The 25,540-nt window shown below is 39.7% G+C and overlaps 1 protein-coding gene across 2 annotated transcripts in view; it reads right to left on the reverse strand.

Annotated features, from left to right (window-relative positions):
• RPH3A (rabphilin 3A) overlaps window positions 1–25,540 on the reverse strand; it is a 1,850,086-nt gene that overhangs the window by 641,900 nt on the left and 1,182,646 nt on the right. For both annotated transcript variants that reach the window (XM_044068420.1, XM_044068419.1), the window contains one exon: window positions 11,350–11,391. In XM_044068420.1, the coding sequence (XP_043924355.1) occupies window positions 11,350–11,391 (42 nt within the window). The remainder of the gene's footprint in view (window positions 1–11,349; window positions 11,392–25,540) is intronic.

A 25,540-nucleotide genomic window follows, 5' to 3' on the forward strand; every position in this document is an offset into this window, starting at 1 on the left:
TCAAAGTTCAAATGTCATATGGTCGACACCATATGATCGAACTTTGAAAAATTTGAAGGTTAAAAGCAACGGCTCCATAGGGCGCAGAATGGGAAAATGTCCCTTTTCTGCACTGAAATCCGATCTCAGAGCTGGTATATTTAAGTAGGGGGGTATGGGGGCCGCAGCCCACCATGTGGTGGGTGCAGGGGGGCTTGCCCCCCTGCTCAGAGCATTCAGGTAAGTTTTTTTTTTTTAATTATATTTTTGAAGTTTCAAACTTTGCTTATATGTTAAACATATGAGGTTCGAAGTTTTGAAACTTCGAATATATAATATAGACCTGTCCAGCTAATGGGTCTCCCAACCTAAAAAAAACAAAATAAATCAAGGACTGGACAATATCAAGACAGTGCTGCTCAACTCTAGAAGTCTAAATAATGTGTGACCTTGAGGCCCTCTTGCATTAGGAACACATCCTTGTCTGTATTATTGCTGACATTTGATTTAAAAGTGCAGAATGCTGTCCCTCTGTATTAGTGTTGCACCTACCACACCTTTAGACTCAATGGAAACTGCAGTAGAGTATCCATATTTGCTAAAGATCACAATATCTTAAGGCAGATCCCAACAGACTCACAAAGTTGACTTACTGAGATGCATATCACACTCTTAAGGCAGATCCCAACAGACTCACAAAGTTGACTTACTGAGATGCATATCACACTACATAAAAAAAACTATCAGGTCATAGTATGTTACAGTATCCCCCTTGTGGCTACCTGAAAATCATGTTCAATTCCTAATTATATTGGATGAACTTCAGATACACAGGAACTTTATAATCCTTGGAAACTTTAATTAGCTGTCAATTAACTGTGATACCTATACCTCATATTTGGGTTATGTTCAAAAATTGCTTGATTTCATAAACAAGAACTTCCTGAACCAAGTGATCAAAAAATCATTACAGTGCTAAATATTCTTGACTTGGCCCTTACAAATATAGCATTTATAGGCGCTGTTCCACTGGTATACTCTTTTCAGTTAAGTTGGACCACAAACTGATAAATTTCTCCTTCAATATCCTCGAACCATCAGATGTAAAAAATCGCACTATTCAAATACAAGAATGCTATGATTAAACCTCAAAATGCTAACATGGCTAGTAGTTATGTAAAGAAATTCTATGCCCATCTAGATAAACATATTAACCTGACAGTCCCTACCAGAACTAAACAAAATGAGAATTTCAAGAGCATTCTCCAGCAGGGTATTAATGTACAAGTAATGCCCGCTGAAAAATGAGGCTACAGCTTCACGGCAGCATATCAATCTGCCATGGAGCTTGGACTGAGAAAACGTAATGGCCCTCATTATTTTACACTCGCTAAGCAGAGCTTCTGCTGTTTGAGTGTAAAATGTAAAAAAAGTAAAATAAAAAAAATGTGTTTGTCTGTGTGGCAGTGTATGCATGTATGGAGAGAGATCGGTTGAGCTACTATTTTATACTCACTAAGCAGCACTTCTGCTGTTTAGTGAGCATAAAATAAAAAAAGTAAGTGTGTGTGTGTGTGTGTGTGTGTGTGTGTGTGTGTGTGTGAGAGAGAGAGAGAGAAAGTAAAGAGCAAGAGAGATCCCTGGCAGCATCACATAAGAGCTTTGCGCACCTCTCGACCATGCTTCTTGGTACAATAAATCTGGGCAGAGCCACAAATAATGAGGAAATAAAGGACTAAAAATAGGGACAAATTTTATACATTGTTCTTATAAACTTAGAAGGTTGATAGAATAACAGGGCTTTTGTTAGCATGCATTTTTCTGAAACAGAGGTGTGTGTGTGTGTGTGCACGTGTGTGTGTGCACGTGTGTGTGTGCTGTGTGCACGTGTGTGTGTGCTGTGTGCACGTGTGTGTGTGCTGTGTGCATGTGTGTGCGTGTGTGTGCGCGCGCGTGTGCGTGTGCGTGTGTGTGTGTGCGTGCGTGTGTGCGTGTGTGCGTGCGTGTGTGCGTGTGTGCGTGCGTGTGTGCGTGCATGCGTGTGTGCGTGCGTGTGTGTGTGTGCGTGTGTGTGTGTGTGTGTGTGTGTGTGTGTGTGTGAGATGACTACTGACAGCAGCAGTAAAGAGGTTTGCATACCTCTGCACCTTTCAGGTGAAGAAATGTAGATAAAGCCTAAAATAAAGGGAGTACAAAAGCTCTAAAATAGAAACAGATTTTAATTATTGCTATTATAAACTTACAAGGTTGCTTAAGTAAAATTTATGTTAGCATGAATTTTCTGAAGGAAATAAAAGTCTGAAGCTGAAATGTTTTTCATTATTTACTAATTTTAATCTCCAATGACTGCCAACCAAATGATTTAGGAGTAAGGGACCAAAAAAAAGTAAATTCCTCATTATTTTTTTAAATGTTGTATTTTGGATGTAAAATGCTCCATCCAACACCGCTAACATATACTACACCAAGTCTGAAACATTAGAAGGAGGAACTATTTTGCATCAAAAATATACTAAAAAAAAGTAATAAACAGTGGTGGATTCAGGAATTTGCAGAAGGGGGGTGCAGTATGCAAAGTAGGCTACAGGGAGGGGTAGAACACCAGGGATTGGGGGGGCTTTGGATAGCTCACCTTAAAGGACAACAATGGGATTCTATCATTAAATGCTCAAATTCTCTGTACCTTTTCTCCCTATTTATTGTACCTGCTATGAATAAACAACACAGCATTTAAAATATTTTAAATTGACTGTTTCTCTCTACTAGAACAGTACCTTACTATACTGTGGTGGTTTCACTTTCAAAAATTTTATCCCTCCCAGGAAAAGCTTGCTGCTGTCTCCAATTCATTGATGTAATCAAGGCCACTGAATACATGTAGGTTTCTGATCAATTCCCTCCCCTAACTGATATCACTATGACTGTCCTAAAAACCCACCCATGATATGATGTCACAGCTCCCTAGTCCTTCCCCTACAGATAGTAAAGGCTAGAACAAGGAAACAGTACATGAGTCAAGTCTCCTGCTGTGAGCTGTCAATCACAGCAGGTAACAGCTCAAATTACCCTTAGCACTTTGACAGCTAGGGAAGTTAGATAGCATCTTTATGGCCTAGCCTATAAAGTGATTTAATTTCTGATATTTTTCTAAAGCTTGATGGACTGAAGTTAAACTTCCAGTTTCCTCTATTGAAACATGTACATTTAAACATTTACAGTAGTGCATGCACATTTGTGTTCTCTCCAGTAAGGCACACTGTGATGACATTTCAAACACAAGCACTTTACAAATTCCTTTCCACCACAAATGTCTGTACAAATCAGTTTGATACACACATGACATACAGTTCTAACAAATTTGTAACACCAGCAGCTTGTGTGACCTATAGTTCTAATACATTTGTAACATAAAGCCTCTTGCATAAATCAGTTTGATATTCACAAATGACATATAATTATTTACAAAATTCCAGCTAGCTATGCTGGCAATACCTCCTTTCATCACAAGAACTTCATAAAGCACAGTACTGTCACACTGTATTGTTTGACATAACATTTTTTGAATGAGCTTTCCATGCACTATTGTTGTATGCTAGATTTCATTCTCATTTATACTCTACTTCAGATATTAAAGCCACAAAACGTGTCTAAATCTCTAAATTATAGCTTAAACAGGATGAACGTTTGATCTGTTCTCAAATACACTGGGGGAAAAAATTACAAAATCAAACAGGTAACATCTGTACATACCTTCTATTGTTTTGACTGACCAATAACCAGAGCATTCTGCTGTTAACTTCTCTGCTGCCAACTTTTCTTCTCTCAGTTCTAACCTTCTCCACTTCTTTGATCATATATACACAAATCAAATCAGGACTAAACAGCTGTGCAGTAAATAAGCTACTGCAAAAGCTTCCAATTCATTGGCCACCTAAGCTGAAAATGTCTTCAGCCCACATATATGAAACTTTCTTTCATCCTCAAAACAAAATTCCTACCTCATATATTTTAGCTTTTCCCAATTTTCTGCCAGATCTTATCTTCTATCGAACACTGCAAACACGAATGCCCAAACTGTCATCTAAATGTCCAGAAAATATGCGAGAAATCTGACACTAAGACATTAGCTAACCAGTCCATACAAATAGTACAATAAATAGTTCCCCTGCCTACCTTAATTCAGAAGTGATGTGAACTGAAAAAGCAAGCTACACAAGCGGTTTTAACATTGAATAACTTTGCACACCAAGCTGCAATAGACAGGGGGCCAGATTCAATAAAGCCTACAGTAAGTATGTATAAGAACATTCTTATCACATTTTTTATGCTTTCTAGTCACTCAGATTACACCAAGTGTACGTATAGTCTACACTGTGTGGTAACTTTTATGAATCCTTGTCGATATTTAAAGCTGCAAGAATATCAGTAGGAAAACTAAACTTAGGAGGAAGAAGATGTGAGTTATGTCTGTGTTCTCTGTTCACTCAGAGTGATGTACATTTAGTGTAGGGGTTATTGAATCCCGGGGAGGGAAGTTCATTGTTTCAGCAATTTAAAAATAAAAGACAGATCTTAACTGTAATCACAAAAATATCTGAAGACCCCCCCCCCCCCCCATATAAATATGGCCTTTTTGTGTCTTACAGTAGTCAGGACCAAGCCACAGAGGAACATGTAGGGAGAGAATAGCATTTTATTTAAAATGCTAATTTTAATGATGTTCACGCTATCCCAGAATGAAAATGCTAAATATAGCTCATTTTGAAAGGTCTAAAACAGTTATGCCTATACTGTACCTGACCCTGTGCCACCTAGGAACTATTGTTCTCTGACAGTCTTTATAAGCCTCAAAGGGACTCTACTGAGACACAAATGGGTATAGAAAGGAAAGAACAGATGACTTTTGTCATAGATGTACCATTCACAGGCAATTTAAGGGACTGCAGTGAAGTTCATTTTGTCAACAGACAAATCAGTAACAGCAACCATAACAACAATGTACTGCAAGGAGAGCAGAGATTGCACTCTGATATTAGGAAAAAGACTATCAGGTAATACCACTATAGCATGAGACCCAATCTTAACAACTGTTAAGCTCCCCCCTTCTTAACTTTTTAAGACTGGGTCTCAATGTAGGTAGAAAACATGGCACCAGTACCGACCAACAAATGGCAGTGGCAGAATGAAACCGATTTGATTCTGCCTGCTATTTGCGCTGGTAATGTGTTCTTCATTATAAACTTAGAAAGTTCCTTTAATAAAAAGATATATGTTAGCCTGCATTTTCTAAAGGATATGAAGTTTAAAACTCAAATATATGTCATTATTTAGTGACTTAGTCCTCAGTGATTTGTCAGAAAATGACAGATTTTGAGGAACAGACCAAATACGTGGGGCAAAAAAATTGGAACATTCTGTAAAAATCTGGACAGTTGAGAGGCATGAAAGGTGAGTGAGTACAAACATAAGAGATGAGTTACACTGTCTTTCTGACAGCACTTACTAGCTGCTTTACGGCTTTGAAAGACGGCAAAACATTTACCTTTTTTCCCCCTATAACTAGTAGTACATGGAACAGATAAAGCCCTGTGTAATACAAAAAACTATGATCGGTTCTGTGATCATAATCCTTAGTTATATGTTTTCGACTTGGATGCCAAGATTCACCTTTCAAGCTTCACTGTCAAGGTGAATATTTTGGCATTCATGTGTTGAACACATACTCTGGTTATGGTTGCAACCTGCTGATAATCCTCTAGTCTATATAATCTTTAATGGTGAAAAGACTGACTACAACAGTAGCTGTGCAGATTGTGGAGAGCTAACGGAAATGTTAGTCTAAGCAACAGAAATTAGAAATCTGAGGATGAAGGTCAAGTAAAACAGTAATGTTTATTTATGAATAGAAGATCAGATAATAACCTAAACAATATACAGTAAATATAATTTGGGCTGGGAAAAGTTGTTGGCATCAGCAAATCCATTGTAATAATCAAATGAAGGCTATATATGCAGACAAAAAGCTTTTCTTTGTAATTTGGTCTAAATGTGAGAGGAAATCAAATGACAAATGAAGGAGAAAAGAGTAAATCTTATACTTAGCTGTAAGCACACAACAAGTAAAAGTTAATATTTGTTACAGTAAAGATGGATAAAGGAGTACAGCTCAGGGAACTAATGATGCTAAAAGACAGACAGTACGGTACGTTTCCACAATATAAGCAATAAGTTGGAAAATCTATCTGCCCAATACAGTCAGGTAAACCAATAAGGTTTACCAGCATGCAATTAAGGAAACTGAAATCTATAAAATAGTTGTGAGGCAAGGGCATACGCAAAAAATTAAAATGGCAGGAGAGTAAAGTCTGCAGCAAATGAGATTATAGCTTTCCATTGCAGTTACATCCATTAATCCCTACTGGACTTACTTAACTGCAGTTTAAGTTCTGTAAATTCACTTTTATGGGATTCAAGCACACTTTCAATTTTCTCAACCAACCAAGTTAGAAGCCGGACAGCTGAACATGTGATAAATACTTCTTTTACTGCCTTTTTTCCTTACTCAAAATAATGCTCATGCCCTTGCCTGCCTCACAATCTTGTACTATTTGAGAGCACGGCTCCAGCGATATCATCGCATTTGACATTGCGCCCATGCGCCTGCATGCCTATGCATGTGGGGTTTTAATTTCAAAGATCTTTTTCAAAGACAATTACAATCTAAACTAATAGCTTTTAATTCAGGTATGACGCAATGTGGCAATTGTCCATATTGTCATCATATGGCACCAGGTTTAAAATTAGATGTCAACGGAGTCAAATTCTTTATAAAAGGAAAATTCAATTGCAACTCAAAAGGAGTTGTAAATTTAGCAACTTGCCGAGGGTGCCCATGTTTTTATGTAGGAAAACCAGAGCGCAGATTAAGAGATAGGGTATACAAACATCTTAGAAGCATTAACTTACAAAAGGATGATAACGCTTTAGCAAGACACATTATGCAGCATCCTGAACATAAATTCCATTTTAGAGTAATTCATCAGATAAGACAAGATATGAGAGGGGGCCCCTTTAATTTACTTTTAGAAAAGAGCGAACTCCTATGGCAAATAAAATTGAATGCCTATACAAATCCAGGGCTTAATGAAAAATGTTCCCTCATGTGTATCTTGAAACACAAAAGTTTAGAAAGATAGTTTAATGGGTTTCCAGAATTTTTATAAATATCTGGAGTGTTTTGTTCATAAATGAGACCCATAGAACATAATACCATGAAAGATTCAATGTATACACATATTAGGTAGGTCTCTATGGTTAAGATCCTTTTAGGTATTAGTTTATAATTTGTTCTATTATATGGCTTTATTTCTAATTTCAAATTAAATAGCTTAAAAGATTCAATTTTTACAGTATTCTGCTGATTATTATAGACAGCAAGAGAAAGAATTTAATATAAATAATACTCAATGTTCTTTGTGGTTATATTTTGGGCATTAGGTTCTTCGGTTATCGTTATTCTGCTATTGTCATTCTTCCGTTATTGTTGAATAGTTTATTGATTGGGTTTAACATCTGTAAGATTTTTAGTGCGTTAGTGCTGCATGCGCTTATTATTATCATGATTATGATATTATGATACATGATGTTTTAATTGCTTTCTATATATAAAAATGTTTTATTAAATGGTTTTATTATGATAGGTTTATAATTAAAGTGAAGGATGGTTTGTGTAAGTTAGAGTAGTCTAACATGCCAACCTTGAATTAACATCTACGACTTGTCAGAAAGGCACAGATTTAGATAGCCTTTCACTTTAAGTATAGAGAATTGCATTTTGAGTTTTGGCGGGCTTTTTAATCAAGATACTTTATATATACAGGTTGGAAACAGATTGTTAATGTTTGTTTTTCATTTCTGAAGAAGTTCAACCATTAGGTTGGACGAAAAGTGTTTAAAGTTTTAAAACGTTTAAAAAGTATTAAAGCGTGTTACTGGAGTTCAAGTCTCAGCGCTTTTCTTGTTTTACATGTGGAGTGTTGCTATGAGGCAATTCTGTAAACAAATTCTGTTTTAAAGGAGCTACTAAAAATATTTGCCACCTTGTTGTTATAACACCAAATTAATGTTTCTCCAGGAAATACCGGACAGTTGATAGATACTGGGATATAACAACTGTGAAACAAAAAACACCTGATAAGCTACCTATCTTAAATTAGCGTTTTTTTGCACAATGTGTAATCATTTTATTTTGACTAGGATGGCTTCCCCTGGGTCCCTGTTCTTGCTCTGTTGCTACCTCATTCACATAACTTATACCGGAATGCCACATGGACTGCCACAGTGCATATGCCAACCGATGTCCCTGGCAAATGGCCACACAAGGTAAAGTATAAAGGGGGCAGGAAGTAGCTGAAGCATGGATCGACCTAAAACTTTAAATCTTTCTAAGAGAAAATCATTTACATATTCACTTTTGTTGTTTATTTAATTTCTGTGAATTGCTTCCTTTTCAAGCTAGTGCCCAGGTGATTGTCCTTCTCACCCTCCCTTCCTTCCCCCTTCTATGCTACTGACTGCATGTATTCACCCAAAGGAAATAATTACATCTCACCTGTTTTTTTTTTTTTTTTTTAATTAACTTTATTTTCCCATAACATCCTAAAAACCTCCCAGCATGTTGCACTGTCCCTCTCTCAGGCTTGGAACTCTACCTATGCACGTTTGTCACATGTTCACAGACAGTTTTTTTTCCACCCACGAAGTCCTCTAACTTGAACAAAACTGTCAGTCACACTGGCAACACAACTGTAGGAGCCAATCAGGATCTTAGAATGAGCATATCAACTGATCGATCTAAACTCCTGAGTGGCTCTCCTGGTTATATCTCCCATAGTGACTTCTGATGTTAAAGGCATACAAAAAAGCTTCTCTAACGTGGATTGAAAAGGTATCGCTAAATTAGAAACAGTAAGAGGAATACCCCTTCAACTGTGTAACGATTTGGTGGTACATTTTTAGATTTTAAAACCTAACAGAAAAGCTTTTTTGGCACTAGACTGTACGGCACGTGTTCTAGCAAAAAGAGGGGGTGCATGCCACTGCGCCAAAGCTTAAATCCGCCATTGATAAAAAATATATATCAGTAAGTAAAACACAACAATTTTACAGAGACACCATTCTTTAAGTGCAATAATGGCAGTCAGGGTGTCTTAATGCATAACTAACACTCCTCCATGGGTGTAGAGGCTCATAACACCCTTGGACAGGCGTTAAGTACACCTTAACATACACCCTGTTGGGTATTATTGCTTGCTTAGAAACTGGCTTTATTCACCAAGTTTGGTGGTTTAGTGCACAGCAGTTGTGATGCAATTTCACAAGGGTGGCCACACAATGGACCGTGGAAACTACAGACCATTTAGCCTGACGAGTCTTATGTGCAAAGCCATGGGACTGATCATAATTGACATGATAATCTACAATATTAGTGATTTATAAGACTTGATCCTTAGACGTTTGGCTTTGTTAAACTTAGATCCTGTAGAATGATTCTCGTAAACTTCTTTGAGACAGCGACACAAACTGTAAACTTTGGTCATGCTGTCCATGCAGAATATCTTGACCTTGCCAAAGCATGTGCTACCATACCACATGCTAACATAATTAACAAGCTAAATGTGCTCCAAATTGATCCTTATGTAGTTAGATGGAGAGAAAATTTGCTGAGAGACAGAACCCACACAGTGAGGGTGGTAGGTGTGTCCTCAGAGAGCATGAAGGTAACCAGCGACGTCACTCAGGGATCTGTACTTGGACCTCTGCAATTTGGCATATATTTCTCAGATCTCCAAATCAAAAACAGCAATGTCTTATAACTAAGTTCGCAGATGATTGTAAAGTGTCATCCTCAAATCCTCTTCTGAAATGCAGAAGCTGTAAGATGAACTCTCACACGTTAATAGCTGGTGTGCAGAAAATGGATTAAACTAAATACTAAAAAAGTACAATATTGCCACATTCAGTTAACAATCCCTCAACACAATTTGTAGTGTAGATAACCACTCACTCCAAAATGAAGATGTTGTGAGACACTGGAACATGGGTAGATAACTACCTTTCCTTTGATCAACATATTGCAACAGTAGTTAGGAAATCCTTTTGTCTGCTACAGCAAACTGCAAAGGGTGTCTCCATTAGATCCATAAAGCTTCCTTATCCCTCTATATTTCACACTTAACTGTGCCTAAAAAAAAACAGTGCCCCCTTTGGGATATACCTTAGTAGACATATCAGGCAGTTGCAGAGACCCCAGAGGTTCCTAGGAAAAATGATCATATTCCTAAAAGACCTGTGATCTGTGTCTTGTTTTCTTTCTTTTGTTTTGGCATTTAAGTGTCCAACAGTCCAATTTGTTTGTGTCTTTCGGCTTTTCCCGGTTAGGGGTCATCACAGTGGAACTCCAGTCCGCTAATGATTGGCAGAAGATTTTTACGTGCTGGCTTGCCGGACCTAATGCACAACCTTCAATGAAGTAATGCCCATTTACGCATATCGCCATGCAGAAGACGCTCTAACTGAGAATCAAACAGGCAACGTCTAACTGAGAGGCGACAACGCTACCACAGCACCACCACAGCAGTAAGTGTCCAGCAGTCCAATAACAATTTCTGGTCCTAGTGTTCAATGGACTGCTCAATTTGTGAAAATATAACTGTCCAGCAGTCCAATAACACTTATATTTTCACAAATTAAACAGTCCATTGAACACTAGGACCAGAGATTTGAGCCTGCTTCAGCAAATAAACAAATCACAGTGGAAAGACAGATTCATCATGCACTAAATACCCCTTCTCTGGAACAAACTCCCATTTAAGATAAAGGAATGTGACACGTCATCTTTTAAAAAAAACAATAGGATGGATATTCAAAAATTCACCCCCCTGCAGGAGGTGAAGTCTAATGATGGATACTGGTAAGGCATACTGGCCACATGAACCATTTGCAAAATATTTCCTATAATTCTATGAATGAAATGGAAACACTGTAAGGAGGAAGATGGGGATGAAGAAGAGATTCAATATTAAATGCACTTAAAAGGGCAGACTAGAGTTATTGTCTCCTTCTGAATTCCAGCAAATGCAATGTAATATATGTAAGCCCCCAGATATCAATGATATCAAATAAATAATGTTAAGATACAAATGCAAAATGTATATAGCTACTGATTTGCATGCAGTAGTGTACAAACAATGCATTTATGTACGAGAAAATCAAACATAAAAGAAAAGAAAATCACAACATTGTACAGATTTGCATGGGGCAGAAACTCTATCCCTGTGTCTATTATCAAATGAAAGTGAAGTGTCTTACCGTAGGAGTCTGGGTCTGCTTGAGGAGGTGGCTCCATTTGCCCTTGGAAGCATAAGGGAATAGGAAAAGGAAAAATGAAAATACAAAACCTGATGAGTAAAATTCTACCTGTTAAAATGTTTTTCATTTGGTCATTTGTAAATAAGAATCTACTCCTTCAAAGGCAAGCCTAATGCACAGTTTCACAGTACCACAACAGATTTCAAATCCTCATAGAAGCATGTTGCTATTCCAAACAATAGTAAGCAAACAATATTTTTGTTCAGTTTTCAATTCAAAATTTGTTTCCAAAATTAAAAAAAAAATGTTTACAGCATACTGGGGACAATATTGTATGGAAAGAAGTCATTGGTTTATTTAAGACACAAAATCACAAGCCAGAAACTATTTATTTAATTTGCATGTTCATTAACTTGGGTATCCAGTTTACCTGCATGTGCCTTGCAAGTCACATAACATGTAGAAATAGACCAAACTAAGTCTTTTAATGATGCAGAATATCCATCATCATCATCATCATCATCATCATGCATTGTTCTCTTATTTTTAGTTTAATAACCAAATGATGGTGCTTCTAAAAGTACACAGACTGAGACTTATACCTCTCGACTGCCCAGATTTTCGCAGAATGCCCAGATTTTTGCCTCATATTTTTGTCTGTTCATAAAAAATTTGTGTTTTTTCTGGTGAACCATTGGAGAATGACAGACATTTGTGTTTCTGACTTCATATCCTTCAGAAAATGCACGCTAATATAAAATGAGTTATTCTAACACCTTTCTAAGTTTATAAGAGCAGTATTTAAAATCTGTCCATATTTTTGGGCCTTTGTCCACCCATTATTTTTGTCTTTGTTCAGATTTCTTGCTCCCAGACATTGAGAAGTATATTAGGGAAATAAATGAAAAACTAAATAATATAAAGGCAAGTCAAGTAAAACCTGTGGTATCTGAAGTTAAGCTTTTTTCTTTAATGAATGCCATTTCGCTAAATGAAAGTGCATGAAATGGCATTCGCAAATAGTGCATATCAGATATGACACATCACAGTGAAAGTGCAAGCTGCCCTATGTGGAGATTGGGAACACCATATTTTGTTATGTACTGTATGATTATGTCATAAAACATTGCAGAAGGAAGACAAATTATTTTTGTAGGCATAATTGCAGTATATTAGAAGTCTTTATTGCATATGATGTACTTTCTTTTTCGGTTGTGAAGCATGGAAAAGAAGGAAAAGGTGATAATTAGGGTTGTATGTACACCTTTTCATTTCTTGGTATATTTAGAGATTGGGGTAGGGGTACAAACCACACATTAGGGGTTCAGGAGCCTTGTCCCCTTGAAAAACAATCGGTAAGGCGCATTTGCCAATCTTTTGAGTGCTGCTTATTTGGAGTGTATGTTTGTGTGTTTGTGTTCAGCTAGTTTTAATTTTATCCCTATTTCCTATTTTACTTATTTTTGAAGTTTAGTTTTTGTACAGTCATATAATGCATTTGAAAAAGCAGTACTCCACACCTCTCAAATATAAACAAATATGCTTTTTTGGTTAGCCAAGCTGAAAAAGACTCGGCAGTTCAAGCATATAATATTTTGTAGCCTAACCATTCCATCTACCTGTGATGTCACTGACTTTTGGAGATCTTGAATGACTAGAAATAAATATATGTGGATATGTAGTTTTTATCTGCAAGGAGAATCTTATGTTGCCGTATCTCTGGTGTACCTAGAAGTGTACCCACCTCCAGGGATATTACTCCTAGATACACAGTGGCATAACTCATTAAACAATAGAACACAAATCACACTCTCTTCTGCAGTACTGTCTGTGTATTTGTGTGTCTCACTGGAAGACAAATTCAGTTGCAAGCAAAGGAGCCACAAGCAGATGAATACTGAGTAAGTAAAAGGTAACTGCAGAACTGTATAACACACTGTCAGGTTGTTGTGTTATACTTTCCTGCTCCACTCTTGTGAGTTTACACATCCTGGAGTAGGTCACACAACTTGTGACTGTCCATTTTTCATGAGATGCAGTGATCACAAAGGTGATTGTATAGGTAAGGAAGTGTAGGCGGCACAGTGCACTTATTGCAGATAAGTGGGTGTCCACACGTGTGTGTTGGGTCTTCCTACTGAGATAATATTGTAGCTCATTTTATTTTGAAAGTAGTCCTGTCAATAAGATTATGTTTATGAGTCACTTTCTTAATAACTAGGCGCAGGGAATCTATGCAATAAATATTCTTTAACCTTTATTGAGCATATTAAATTATTTTATATTTACTTACATTGTTTACATGATGATAGTTATACATAGAACATCAGAAAGCCAACTGCGTGTGACAATATACTTAAGATTTTAGGTGAAACAGAACAAATGTTCCTCTCATCTCAGACTGTATTGGAGTGGACACCATGGTTTGGAACTGTAAACTGCTCCAGACCATAGCACTGCATACTGGAAGTGACAGCACATGTGCTCCAGGCCATAGCATGGTATACTGGTAGTGACAGTAGATGTTGTCCAGGCCATATCACTGCATACTGGAAGTGACAGCACAACTGCATACTGGAAGTGACAGCACATGTGCTCCAGGCCATAGCACTGGATACTGGCAGTGACAGCAGATCTTGTCCAGGCCATAGCACTGCATACTGGAAGTGTCAGCAGGTGCTGTTCAAGCCATAGCACTGCATGCTGGAAGTGACAGCAGATGTGCTCCAGGCCATAACACTGCATACTGGAAGAACAGGAGATGCAACTCCAGACCATGGCACTGCATACTGGAAGTGACAGCAGATGCTGCTCCAGGCCATAGTACAGCATAGTGGAAGTGACAGCAAATGTGCACCAGGCCATAGCACTGCATTACTAGAAGTGACAACAGATGTGTGCCAGGCCATAGCACTGTACAATGGAAGTGACAGCAGATGCTGCTCCAGGCTATAGCGCTGCATACTGGAAGTGACAGGATATATATACTCGTCTTATTCTCTTACTACTTAGGGACTTGCTGTCTCATAGTAAATAATCTGGATTTCAAAAAACATGACCAAATGTGCTGATACATAAGCAAATATCTCTGACTTGCATTGCTTGTGAGCTTATAATCATGATAGCTGTCAGGAGATACTGAAATGAACATGCTAAATGGTGATCTATTAATCCAATTAAGTTATGAGCACCTAACTTATGAATTGCACACTGTCATACCCATCTTACGCTGAATATCAATAGATTCCAATACAGGCCTTACCGAGCCTTCCTTATTTGATTGCATAAGATGTGTGTGTGTGTGTGTGTGTGTGTGTGTGTGCATCTGTCTGTATGTGTGTGTGTGTGTCGGTGTGTCTGTGCATTTGTCTAGGTACAGTGTGTGTGTGTGTGTCTGTGTATTTGTCTAGGTACAGTATGTGTCTGTGTGTGTCTGTGTGTGTGTCTGTGTGTGTGTGTCTGTCTGTGTGTGTGTCTGTCTGTGTGTGTGTCTGTCTGTCTGTGTGTCTGTCTGTCTGTGTGTCTGTCTGTGTCTAGGTACAGTGTGTGTGTGTCTGTGTGTGTGTCTAGGTACAGTGTGTGTGTGTCTGTGTGTGTGTCTAGGTACAGTGTGTGTGTGTCTAGGTACAGTGTGTGTGTGTCTGTGTGTGTGTCTAGGTACAGTGTGTGTGTGTCTGTGTGTGTGTCTAGGTACAGTGTGTGTGTGTGTCTGTGTGTGTGTCTAGGTACAGTGTGTGTGTGTGTCTGTGTATTTGTCTAGGTACAGTGTGTGTGTGTGAGTGCATCTGTGGAGGATGTGGGAGTATGTGACTGTGTGAGTGGTCTGTTGTTAATTGGTATCTTACAGTAACGTAGCTGGATTTCATAAACATGACCAAATGAGTCCATAAATAAGTAGATATCTCTGTATTCTGTTGTTTTTAAACTTATAATCATGACAAGAATTAAGATACATAAACATTCATTTTGCTCACATTCTACTGACATATGTTAACTGAGCTCTGCCCTCAGTTGCTCCAGTTGTTTTTAACTGTTCAGAATATCAAAAAATAGATTATGAAGAAATTGGGTTGTGGTGGCTTCCTGCTAAGATGATGCAGGTGGTCCCATCATTACAATGGCTGATGTAAATCCTTTAAGAGCAAATTACAACATACTCAATGGAAATCTCTATCCAGCTAAGGTGTATTAGCCATGCAAAAAATATTAACAGCAATATATCTTGCAAGTGAAGTTCATAATTTTTTTTGCAAACAATTTATTTTAACTGTGTTATTTCTTACCCTCTTCGTTCTTCACTTAGTCACCCTTATATTCTGGAATGTTCTCTTCCAACACATTTTGCTCCCCATTTGTTGCCCTCCCTCTCTATCTGTTTTCCTCATGCCTCCTTTTCCAAACGAAAAATGTATTAATCTTCATAGTGAGACTTTATGAGAATTATATAAAGTTCTGACTTAAGTAACAATCTTTTGCACCCTCAACAAGCAAGGAAACATTGAGTTTCAACAAAACTTTTTCTATTTTACCAACTTCAGGTTGACTATAAATTGAAAAATATACCTATATTTTAATGCATCTCACAACTCCTTGATGGATCTTAGATAAGTATTTTTTACACATATCTAGAAATGGTATAAAAACAGGTGTTACCTATAATCATTGGGTAGGCTGCTCAAAAATCATCTACAGTGTTTTCCACTCATTTTTGTATTCCTTGCTTTAGTTCATGTCCCTGTCACATATTTATTTTGTCCTATTACCCTTACCTCTGTGCTCTTATTTGCAATCATCTATCAAGTATCTAATCTGTTCTCCCTTTCTCAAGCTCTGTTCACAGATCTTCTTTTTCTATGCACTCCACCTCTTTCAGTGTGTGCCCAGTGTCTCCTCTGAAATGCTTTGTAACTAATTCCTCATGACTCACTCTCCAGTTTTTCATCCCTTGTATCCTACCACTTCCACTATTCCTTCTGTAACAACAAAAAAATGTGCAGTGAAGTTCTGTCATTCCTATTTACCCCGGGATTCATGAAGCTTGCACCAAGTGCAGACGTAGCGTCGGCATTCTAACACCAAATATGGCCACCAAGTGATCTAGGTACGAGTTGCTCCCACGTGCACTACCTGCATACGCTACGCCAGCACAATTCCCGAGCCCTGTATGCTAATTACCCCATGTGCAGCAGTGTAGCATACAAATGAAGGTATGTAGCAATCCAGGAAGTGGTGCAGGTGTGGTGTAAGCATGCAGAAATGTAAACTGTAGAAAACGGTTTACATTTTTGCAAACATAAAATTGGAGCCATGACAGCCAACCAAACACATGTATTACATTGTTAATATATGCTAATGGCTAAATATATAGCCATCAGCTTAAAAAAATGTACCAAATATAAAATTCACATTTAATATATATAGTCACACTATCGTGACATGGAAGCGCAGGGCAGCGGTGCGCAAAGGGGATCGCAAGGAAAATATAAAAATATAGAATAAAACTGCAATGTAACACATCACGATTTCCCCATAATAGTCAATGGCAGGCATGCTACACCATACTATGGAGCAAGGGTTGCTAAGGGGCTGTGACAGTGTTATGGGGGGTAGCTAAGAATTAGTAGGCAATGCCATGCAAATGAGAGGAGTAATAGTGAATCACAGATTCCTCGCTGGTGTAAGGATGCTCCTCACAGAGTAGCATTATAACACCGAGGTGTGCCCTTGAGATAAGGATGACATCAAGAGGGGGTGTGTTGCCATTGCTGTAAGCACATTGAAGCATTGCTAAACTGGTTTGCCCCTAGCTAGGCAAAGCTGCAGGATATGGATGTATTGAACTGGTCATAGCTTTGCTTAGCTGAGAGTACACAAAGTAACCGAGTATGCATGTGAACAGAGATGGAAACACACGTAAACCTGTTAAACGGGTTTGCGCGGTGCGCACTGCAGCTGAAACAGGAAGGGTATAGGAAAGAAATAAGGAAATGCTGCAGCAGTGAAATTGGTGTACACATGACTAACACCTAGGAGCCTACAGTGGGCCATTGACAACAGCTAACAAGGCTGCAAGCAGCTACCTGCAAAACAGGAAAGGGGAGGGGGCTGTACTGCAAAGAAAACAGTAAAGTGTCAAAGCAGAACAAAGCCGATTTGCAGTATATCAGCTACAAGACACATTTTGCCATGACTGGGTAGGGAAAGTACAAAACAAGAAAGACGGCAGGTGGATGCATACCTGATAATGGGAAGGGATCCAGATTTAAAAGTAAATTAAAGGGCAACAGATTAATCAAGGCAGGCAAGCATACCTCCACAGTAAAGGCCCCACACTTGCAGTACTCATTGTAAAACCCATAATTAAGACACACTGCAGCTGGAATAGCTCATACACACCCACTGACATCAGCAGCATCCATAGCACAATAGTATAAAGTGTGAAAGCACCTCACACACACATTTTTGTATTCACATACACTCTGCACCAGTGGTGTATACAGATGGGGAACTTTTAGTATGTACATGTTAGGGGCTGCCATAGCTTTGATCCACTAGCATGTGTTGGAGACTGAAGGTGGTGTGGAGGATAATGCACATAACCACCTCAGGCACCAGAAGAGGAGAGTGTTCAGACCCAGGGTAACTACCAAGGGCTACATGATCTGGAGATAGTAGAGCATTACAGGGTGAACATGGACATCATACAGCAACTTGTGGAGCTGTGCCGGCCCACATCTCAGAGGCAGAACAAACAGAGGGGAACCCATCCCAGTGGATACGAAGGCATGTGTAAGCCTGAGAATACTAGCTACAGGTACCTTTCAAAGACCAACTGGGGATATCTTGGGGATCTCACAGGCATCAGCATCCAGGGTACTACACCAGCTCCTGGATGCCATGTTACCACATGCCAATGAGCACATATACTTCCCCCGAACGCAGAAGGAGTTGGCCAGCAATATGCATCTCTTCCACCATGTGTCAGAATACCCAGAGGTACTGGGTGCAATAGACTGCATGCACATTCACATCAAGTCACCACCTGGTGAGCAGGGTAGGCTCTACATAAACCACAAGAGATACCCCTCCATCAACTGCCAAGTCGCGTGCAGTCATGGATGTGTGTACTGGCAGCCCTGGAAGCTATCATGACTCCCACATCTGGCATGCCTCACAGCTGTATCAGTTATTTGCCAGGGGGGACATCCCAAATGGTCACCTGATGGGGGATGCTGGCTATGCACTGGAACTGTGGATGATGACTCCCATCAGAAATGCACACACACCCATACAGGAACGCCATAATGAGGCACACGCACAAACCAGAATAATCATAGAGCATGTGTTTGGGATGCTGAAATCATGGTTCTGTTGCTTGGCAATATCTGGTGGAGCCTTGCAGTCCTCTCCAAGCACGTGTGCCCACATCTTCATAGTATGTGCCATGCTACACAATATGGTCCTGCGGAAACAGCTGCAGCAGGGGCAGAATGGTGAAGGCCCTCACAGCCTACCACCATTGCCAAGGGCCCCACAGGCACAGAGGTACTCAGACCATGAACACACTGAGCCAGCCCCAGTAGGCAGACAGAGGCATGCACAGTAAGCCCATGCCTTGGCAAAGAGGGAACGTATAGCAAACACACTGACAGTGTAGGCACCTAGGGACTGACACCTTTCTCCACCTGCACACAGAGTAAAAATGGATGGCACACACACAAGGCTACCTGTAAATTGACATGTATAGGCAGTCTACTGTGTGCATCCAGCATAGGCAGCCCTCAACTATTGCACACACAACTGCCATTGGCACAAGATAGTCAACACCTGAACAGTAAATTAAGCTATCAGCATGTGCTGATACTGTATGTATAGATTCATAGGTAGGTACTTGGCCAACTGCCAGAGGTCATTCAAAAGCCCAGCCAAAATGTGTCAGCTTTTGCCACCCCATTGATTCATTAACTGTTCCTCTGTGGAGCAGAGCCAATGGTGGGATCCCTGGGGTGCATCTACTGTTCCCCATCCACTCTTCAAGGTTTCTCTTGCAGGGTGTTAGTAAGGGGCTCTGTATAATGTAGTTAGGGATGTTGTTCCAAAGTATGGGGAATGTCTGTGACAGGAACCCGTCCCTCCAGCACCTTCCAGTTATTGTTGTGACAAGGTTCAGCTCACTCCAGTATGTGGCTCACTGTGACATGGATTCCCATAAGTGGAGCATATCCATTAATCCTGAGTTTGACATGGCTGTTGGCCAGCAGAGATCATCTCTGGGTAAACAAGATGCCACTGAGTAAAGCAGGTGTTTATTCAGTCTGGCTGCATAGGCCATATGTTGGAGGCCAGTATTCCCCTTGGCAATGTACATTTGTGGACCTCCCAGCTGTTGGAAGTGTCTTCTGAGGTAGATCCCAAATGGGTTATTATACCCTATGATGGGACTGATGAGTGATGAGTAAAGGGGCACTATAACCCTAGTATGTCTAAATGGGAACCCTTTAGTAATCAGATGGCCTACATAGAAGGATGTCCTAACTACTTTGGGGATATGATTTTCAAAGGGGAGATCACTATCTACCTTAGTCCCCAGATACCCCATTACCTCGTCTGTATTAAAGTGGCTGCCACTTATGTGTTAATATGTGGGTGCTTAATATTCCACAATGGAATGACCATGCAGTTAGTGGCACTTGGTTGCAGGCCATGATGTTGACACCCTGTGATGGTCTTTGTGAGGCCCCTTGAGGGATGTCTGTATCAGCTGGACTATCAATCATGGCTCCCAGTTCGCAGTCATTGCCAAACATGGTCTGCTGTAGCCCACCTGTGTTTGCCTGTACCTCAGAAAAGTATATGCCAAACAGTAGGGCTCCCAGGACTGAGTCCTGTGGGACACCAGTCATGACTGGTCAAGAGTTGGACCTGGAGACTGCTAGCTGTACCATGTGGGCTCTGTGTGTAAGCCCGTTGGCAACCCAACATGTGCTGTATGGGTGTATGCACAGGCTGGTGTGTTTATCAATAATACCTGAGTGGGGCATAGTGTCAAAAGACTTGGTGAGGTCCAGGTAGTATGTGTGAACCACCTCCCCCATCATATAACACCTTGGTGACTGTATGTAAGACGTCAAACAGGTTCAGTAGGCATGAACTGCACTCAACCAAGCTGTCCTGGGTTGGATCACATGTTCAGAGGTTACCAATGTCTTTGTTAATGAGTGCCATGAGGATGCGATCCATACCATTGCAGACCAGGCTAGTCAGGCTTATGGGGTGGTAGTTACCATGGTCAGTAGTGATTCCACCTTGATGGAGTGGAATAACCATTGCTACACACCATTGTAAGAGCATGTAGCCTGTGGAGACGCTGAGGTTGGAAAGCTTAATTAGGTGGGGGGGTCAGGTTGTCTTGTACAGTTTGCAAGATGCATTCTAGGACAACATCTGCCTCCATTGATGCTGTGTTCTGCTGTTAGAGAGGGCCATTTCCACCTGTGTATCTCTGATGTGTGGGATATTGTACCTTTTGGGTAGTGTTGTGGGCTCTTTAGGGGGTGAAGTGTGCACTGAATGTATCTGCAAGGACGTTGGCGATATCAGTAGGGTCAGCATATTTTGTGCTATATTTCATTGGCACAGTGCAAATCTGTGTGTCACCACTTATATCCTTGACATAGCCAAAGAAGGCTTTGTGGTTATCTTTCGAATCCTTACGTATTCTCCTGCTGATGTTAGCCATGGATGATGTCATGAGGGGCCTACGTATCATACTAATAGTGGTCATGGATATCTGCCCTTTGTGGGATTTGCTGTTTGTCTGGAACACTGTCCTACTTCTGTAGTATATCCTGTTTATTGCAGAGGTCCACCACACTGGTGTCCTTCTCTAGGAGGAGTGAGTCTTGGTTTACCAATGATGGTACGATCCATACATCCATGCAGGTGCTTATAGACTGCATTTGTAAATCTGTCTGTATCTTAAACAGTGTTTCCCCTTGGCGTGGGGACTGCGAAACCCCCCACCCCTGTCACTAGTAGTGTAAATTTAGCTGTAGAAAAGGTATACACTGTGGTATCTGTGGGTGGGGGAGATGCCTGGGTGTGGAAATAGTGAATAGTTCATGGTTAGATCTAACCAGTGACTGGTTAACCTCCACTGTGGTGCACCTATTTCCCAGGTTGGTGATGACCACTTCTAGTACATTTCCACCCCTCGTTAGGGAGGTTACCACCTGATACAGGGCATACGAGGTGATAAATTCCAGGAAGCCCTGGGCCTGGAAGTGAGTACTGGTGTAAGTTTCACAGTTAATGGTATGGTAGTTAACATCGACCAATGCAAGGGTGTGTGTTTGGACTGTCATGTTCTCCACTGTCTCCAGGTAGGTGGAGTGGTGGTCCTGGGTCATGGAGGGTGATCCGTAGCAGGCCACAGTTTACATTGCAATTGTGGCTGATGTTAGCTGCACATGGATGACCTCAGAGGTATCATGCTGCTCCAATAATCTGGAGGAGTAGGGATCCCTGATGCATATGGATACACCCCCTCCATGTCTGTGTCAGTCCATGTTCTGTGGCTGAAATGTGTGGTATGGGTTGTAGTCTGGTAGTGCTGGTGTGCTCTCAGGAGCCTTAAGGCAGATCTCAGTTACTGCACAGATGTTGATGTCCATCCTGAGGAGTGCTGTGAGTGCATGCATGTTGTGATCACAACCCCTGGTGTTGAGTAGCATAACCCTCATTGATTCTGCTATTGTGCTGTTTACAGAGCTGGTATTTACCTTAGAGACGCTCCTAAATAAGGCACAATGGGGGCACCAATAGCCTTGGCCAATATTCCAAAGCCTAAGGCTGACACATAGGCCGGTATGGTATTGTTGCATGTATGTTTCCCATCTGTGCTTGTTTTTCATCTCTCCTGTACGTAACCTACTGGTAAGCAATAGAAAGCCTTAAACTTATACAAGTCTTCTAGCTTCCAAGATAGGCTTTTGGAGTGACTAAGTATCAGTGTCCTGTATGTTCTTACTGTACTTAACTGTTTCCTGACTACATGGTAATTTCTCACTGTATATTGTGATCTGAAAGTCTGTTTATTCACATATTATGGCTGTGATGGCCTGCACTTTAGAGGTTCACAGACAGCCTACTACCTATCTGCCCAAGGGCAATTAGAAGCATAGCTACAGTATGTTGGCTTTCTCCGCACCATTGATGAAGTAACTGAGCCTCTGTCAAGCATAGCCAATGAAGCAATTCCAGGCAGAGTTACTGGAAGCTGTTGAAGACTGGGGTTGTGGAGGGTGATAGGGGCACTTAGTGATCTAAAGTGGGCATGTTAATGTGACAATTCAACATCATTCAATTTCCCCAACAGGTCTCGCAGCTATCAAACTGGACAGGCTCCCCCACCCCCTGGCTGTATGGTTCTGGGGCACATGATCCCAGGGGTGTATATTCTGTTACCCATTCACATAACAAAGGTTTCCCTTGAAGTTTGTCAGTGAGGGGCTATGCCTAATGTAGTTAGGAATGTAATGTATTGTCTCACAGTACATTTGTTATATGTTGTTATTTCAAGGGTAATTGAAGCTCAGTGGGTTTGGGGGCCTCTGCCTTTTGCTTAGCCTAGCTTACACATAGAAATCATCTAAATAGGAAATAAACGGAAGCAACATTAATGTCAACAGTGTAATGATTACAGCATCTGCATAGTATCTGTGCATTTGAGGTCCCAATCCCAATAAAGTCAGGGATGTTTATCATGTTCAAAAGTATACCTTAACCACAGCTTGTATATATATAGGTAGTAATCGCCTGTATCATAAACATTCAAAACACTCATATAAACCCATGTGTGCTGGAGTGTACAGTCAACAGACAATGCAATATTATGTAAGCACATAGTGAGATGTTACTTCACTGACATGTATATATACTGAGTAGTTAGCGGATGTGGCCATGTTTGCATGCACAGGTTATATGTTACAAAGTTTATTTAACTGTGTTTAACCACTGCTATAATGTCACACAAACACTTTTAAACATGCTTACAACTGCTGAAATGAGTCTTATTCTGGAGTAAAAAACATTTTTAAAGCATAACAGGTGTTGAACCCTGGACCATGCACACTATAGTCATGGGACTAAGCCATCTGAGGTGTATACATGTTTCATGGTCTTGAGACTACACCTTATACCATATGCATTCCACTTTAATGATCACAAATGGGACAGTCACTTTGTGTACATATGTACAGTACATTGTAATGCACTGTAGTTTGTGAACCAACACATTCCAGTCTACATATGTATTACTGTTACAAATTAATACGAAATTTATATATATGTGTATATATATTTATATATATATATATATATATATATATATATATATATATATATATATATATATATATATATATATATATATATATATATATATATATATATATGTATATATATATATATATATATATATATATATATATATATATATATATATATATATATATATATATATATTATACAGTTACACCAATAGCCATATATATATAAACATCTATGAACACACTTAGTGACACAGAAGCACTCCAAAGGAATTGGAGTGTACACAAAACACATGCAGCTCTGGTATCATAACTATTAATATTAACCTAATTCACCATAGAAGGGATGGTTGTTGTGTATGTGAAGATTGGGTTGGGGGAGGAGTGATGGGTAATGAAATCATGCGTCAAGGAGGGCCTGGGTCAGTTGTTCAATAAGTGAACTGGAGGGGTATACATGGAGTATGGGGACAATGTAAAAAGGACACAAAACAAGAACCTTTCTCATTCATAATACACCCTGTCATGTCACATTGCAACACCTAATTTTACAAACATATGAACATTAACATGTATCAGACATATGTACACCACCTGACTGTCACATTTGTTTTCAGTAGTGAGGAATGACTGTAGTAAAATGTATATGCTAAACACCATAACATTTGTAAATATCTCGGATGCCTTTGTGGTAAAGTCAGTAACTGTGGTGTTCATGGTCCCGGGTTCAAGGGCTGTTAAGTTATTTTGAGGGCCAGAATAAGGGCTATTGGATGCAGGTGGATTAAAGCACTCTTAAGCAGTTGTAAGCGGGTTTCCATGGATTTGCGCGGCAGTAAGCGGTGCTGAAACACTGTAAACGGAGAAGTGCTTCACAGGTTTAACCTTTGCTTAACATCGCGCAGACCACAGGCAAACCTTCTTACAACTGCTTAAATGTGTGTTCACACTTTCCCTACCAGTGCCTACTCTGAGAGGTAAAATAATAACACCTTCCAGGATTAGAACCCACAACCATGTACTCCATCCTCAGAGTGACCTAACACTAAGCTACCTGCGATGTACCTATCCCAGTTGTTTATGCAGACAGGTTAGAACACAAAAGGGAGGAATGTGTTGAAATTGAAATCTATATACATACACACACACACATATATATATATATATATATATATATATATATATATATATATATATATACACATACATATACACATACATACATGTGTGTAGAGAGCATCCGAAGTGTTCATATCTGAGTATAACATGGACCATAGTCATCACACATTCCGCCCTCCCCCCCAAACAATATGAACATATATGAAGAGTATATGCCAATACACTATTAGAAATATATTCTATGGACAGTCACCAACACAACTGGAATGACTGCAAATATCCATGACAGAAATACACAGAAAGGTTTCATTTTACAAAACTTTATTACATTCCGATGTATTGCCAAAAAGGACTAACAGTATCTGCATGCTATACATTATGCATTTAACAGTGCCTTAATGAATCAGCCTGCAATTACCATAGTATTAGTCCACTAAGGGATAGGTGTTCACATAGGGAAAGAACACCCACACATATACAGACATTGTATAAAAGGGGTTCCTACACACCTGCATGTGCTATGTACACCCACCAACATCTACCCCACAACCAAAATAATTACATCAATACATACTGTCATACTATAACCAATTATTCAACTAATGTACAACATCTGCTGAAAACTTAACATACCTGGACACAGACACACTAACATGGCTACAATTGCACAGCTGCTGATGTAATAGGGTTTGTATGAACTAATCCCATTTCAGAGGGTTGAAAGGTTGTAACACCAGGAAGTG

The sequence above is a fragment of the Protopterus annectens genome, chromosome 4.part0 (genome assembly GCF_019279795.1).
Source record: "Protopterus annectens isolate FY-2018-M chromosome 4.part0, PAN1.0, whole genome shotgun sequence".
Lineage (NCBI taxonomy): Eukaryota > Metazoa > Chordata > Ceratodontiformes > Protopteridae > Protopterus > Protopterus annectens.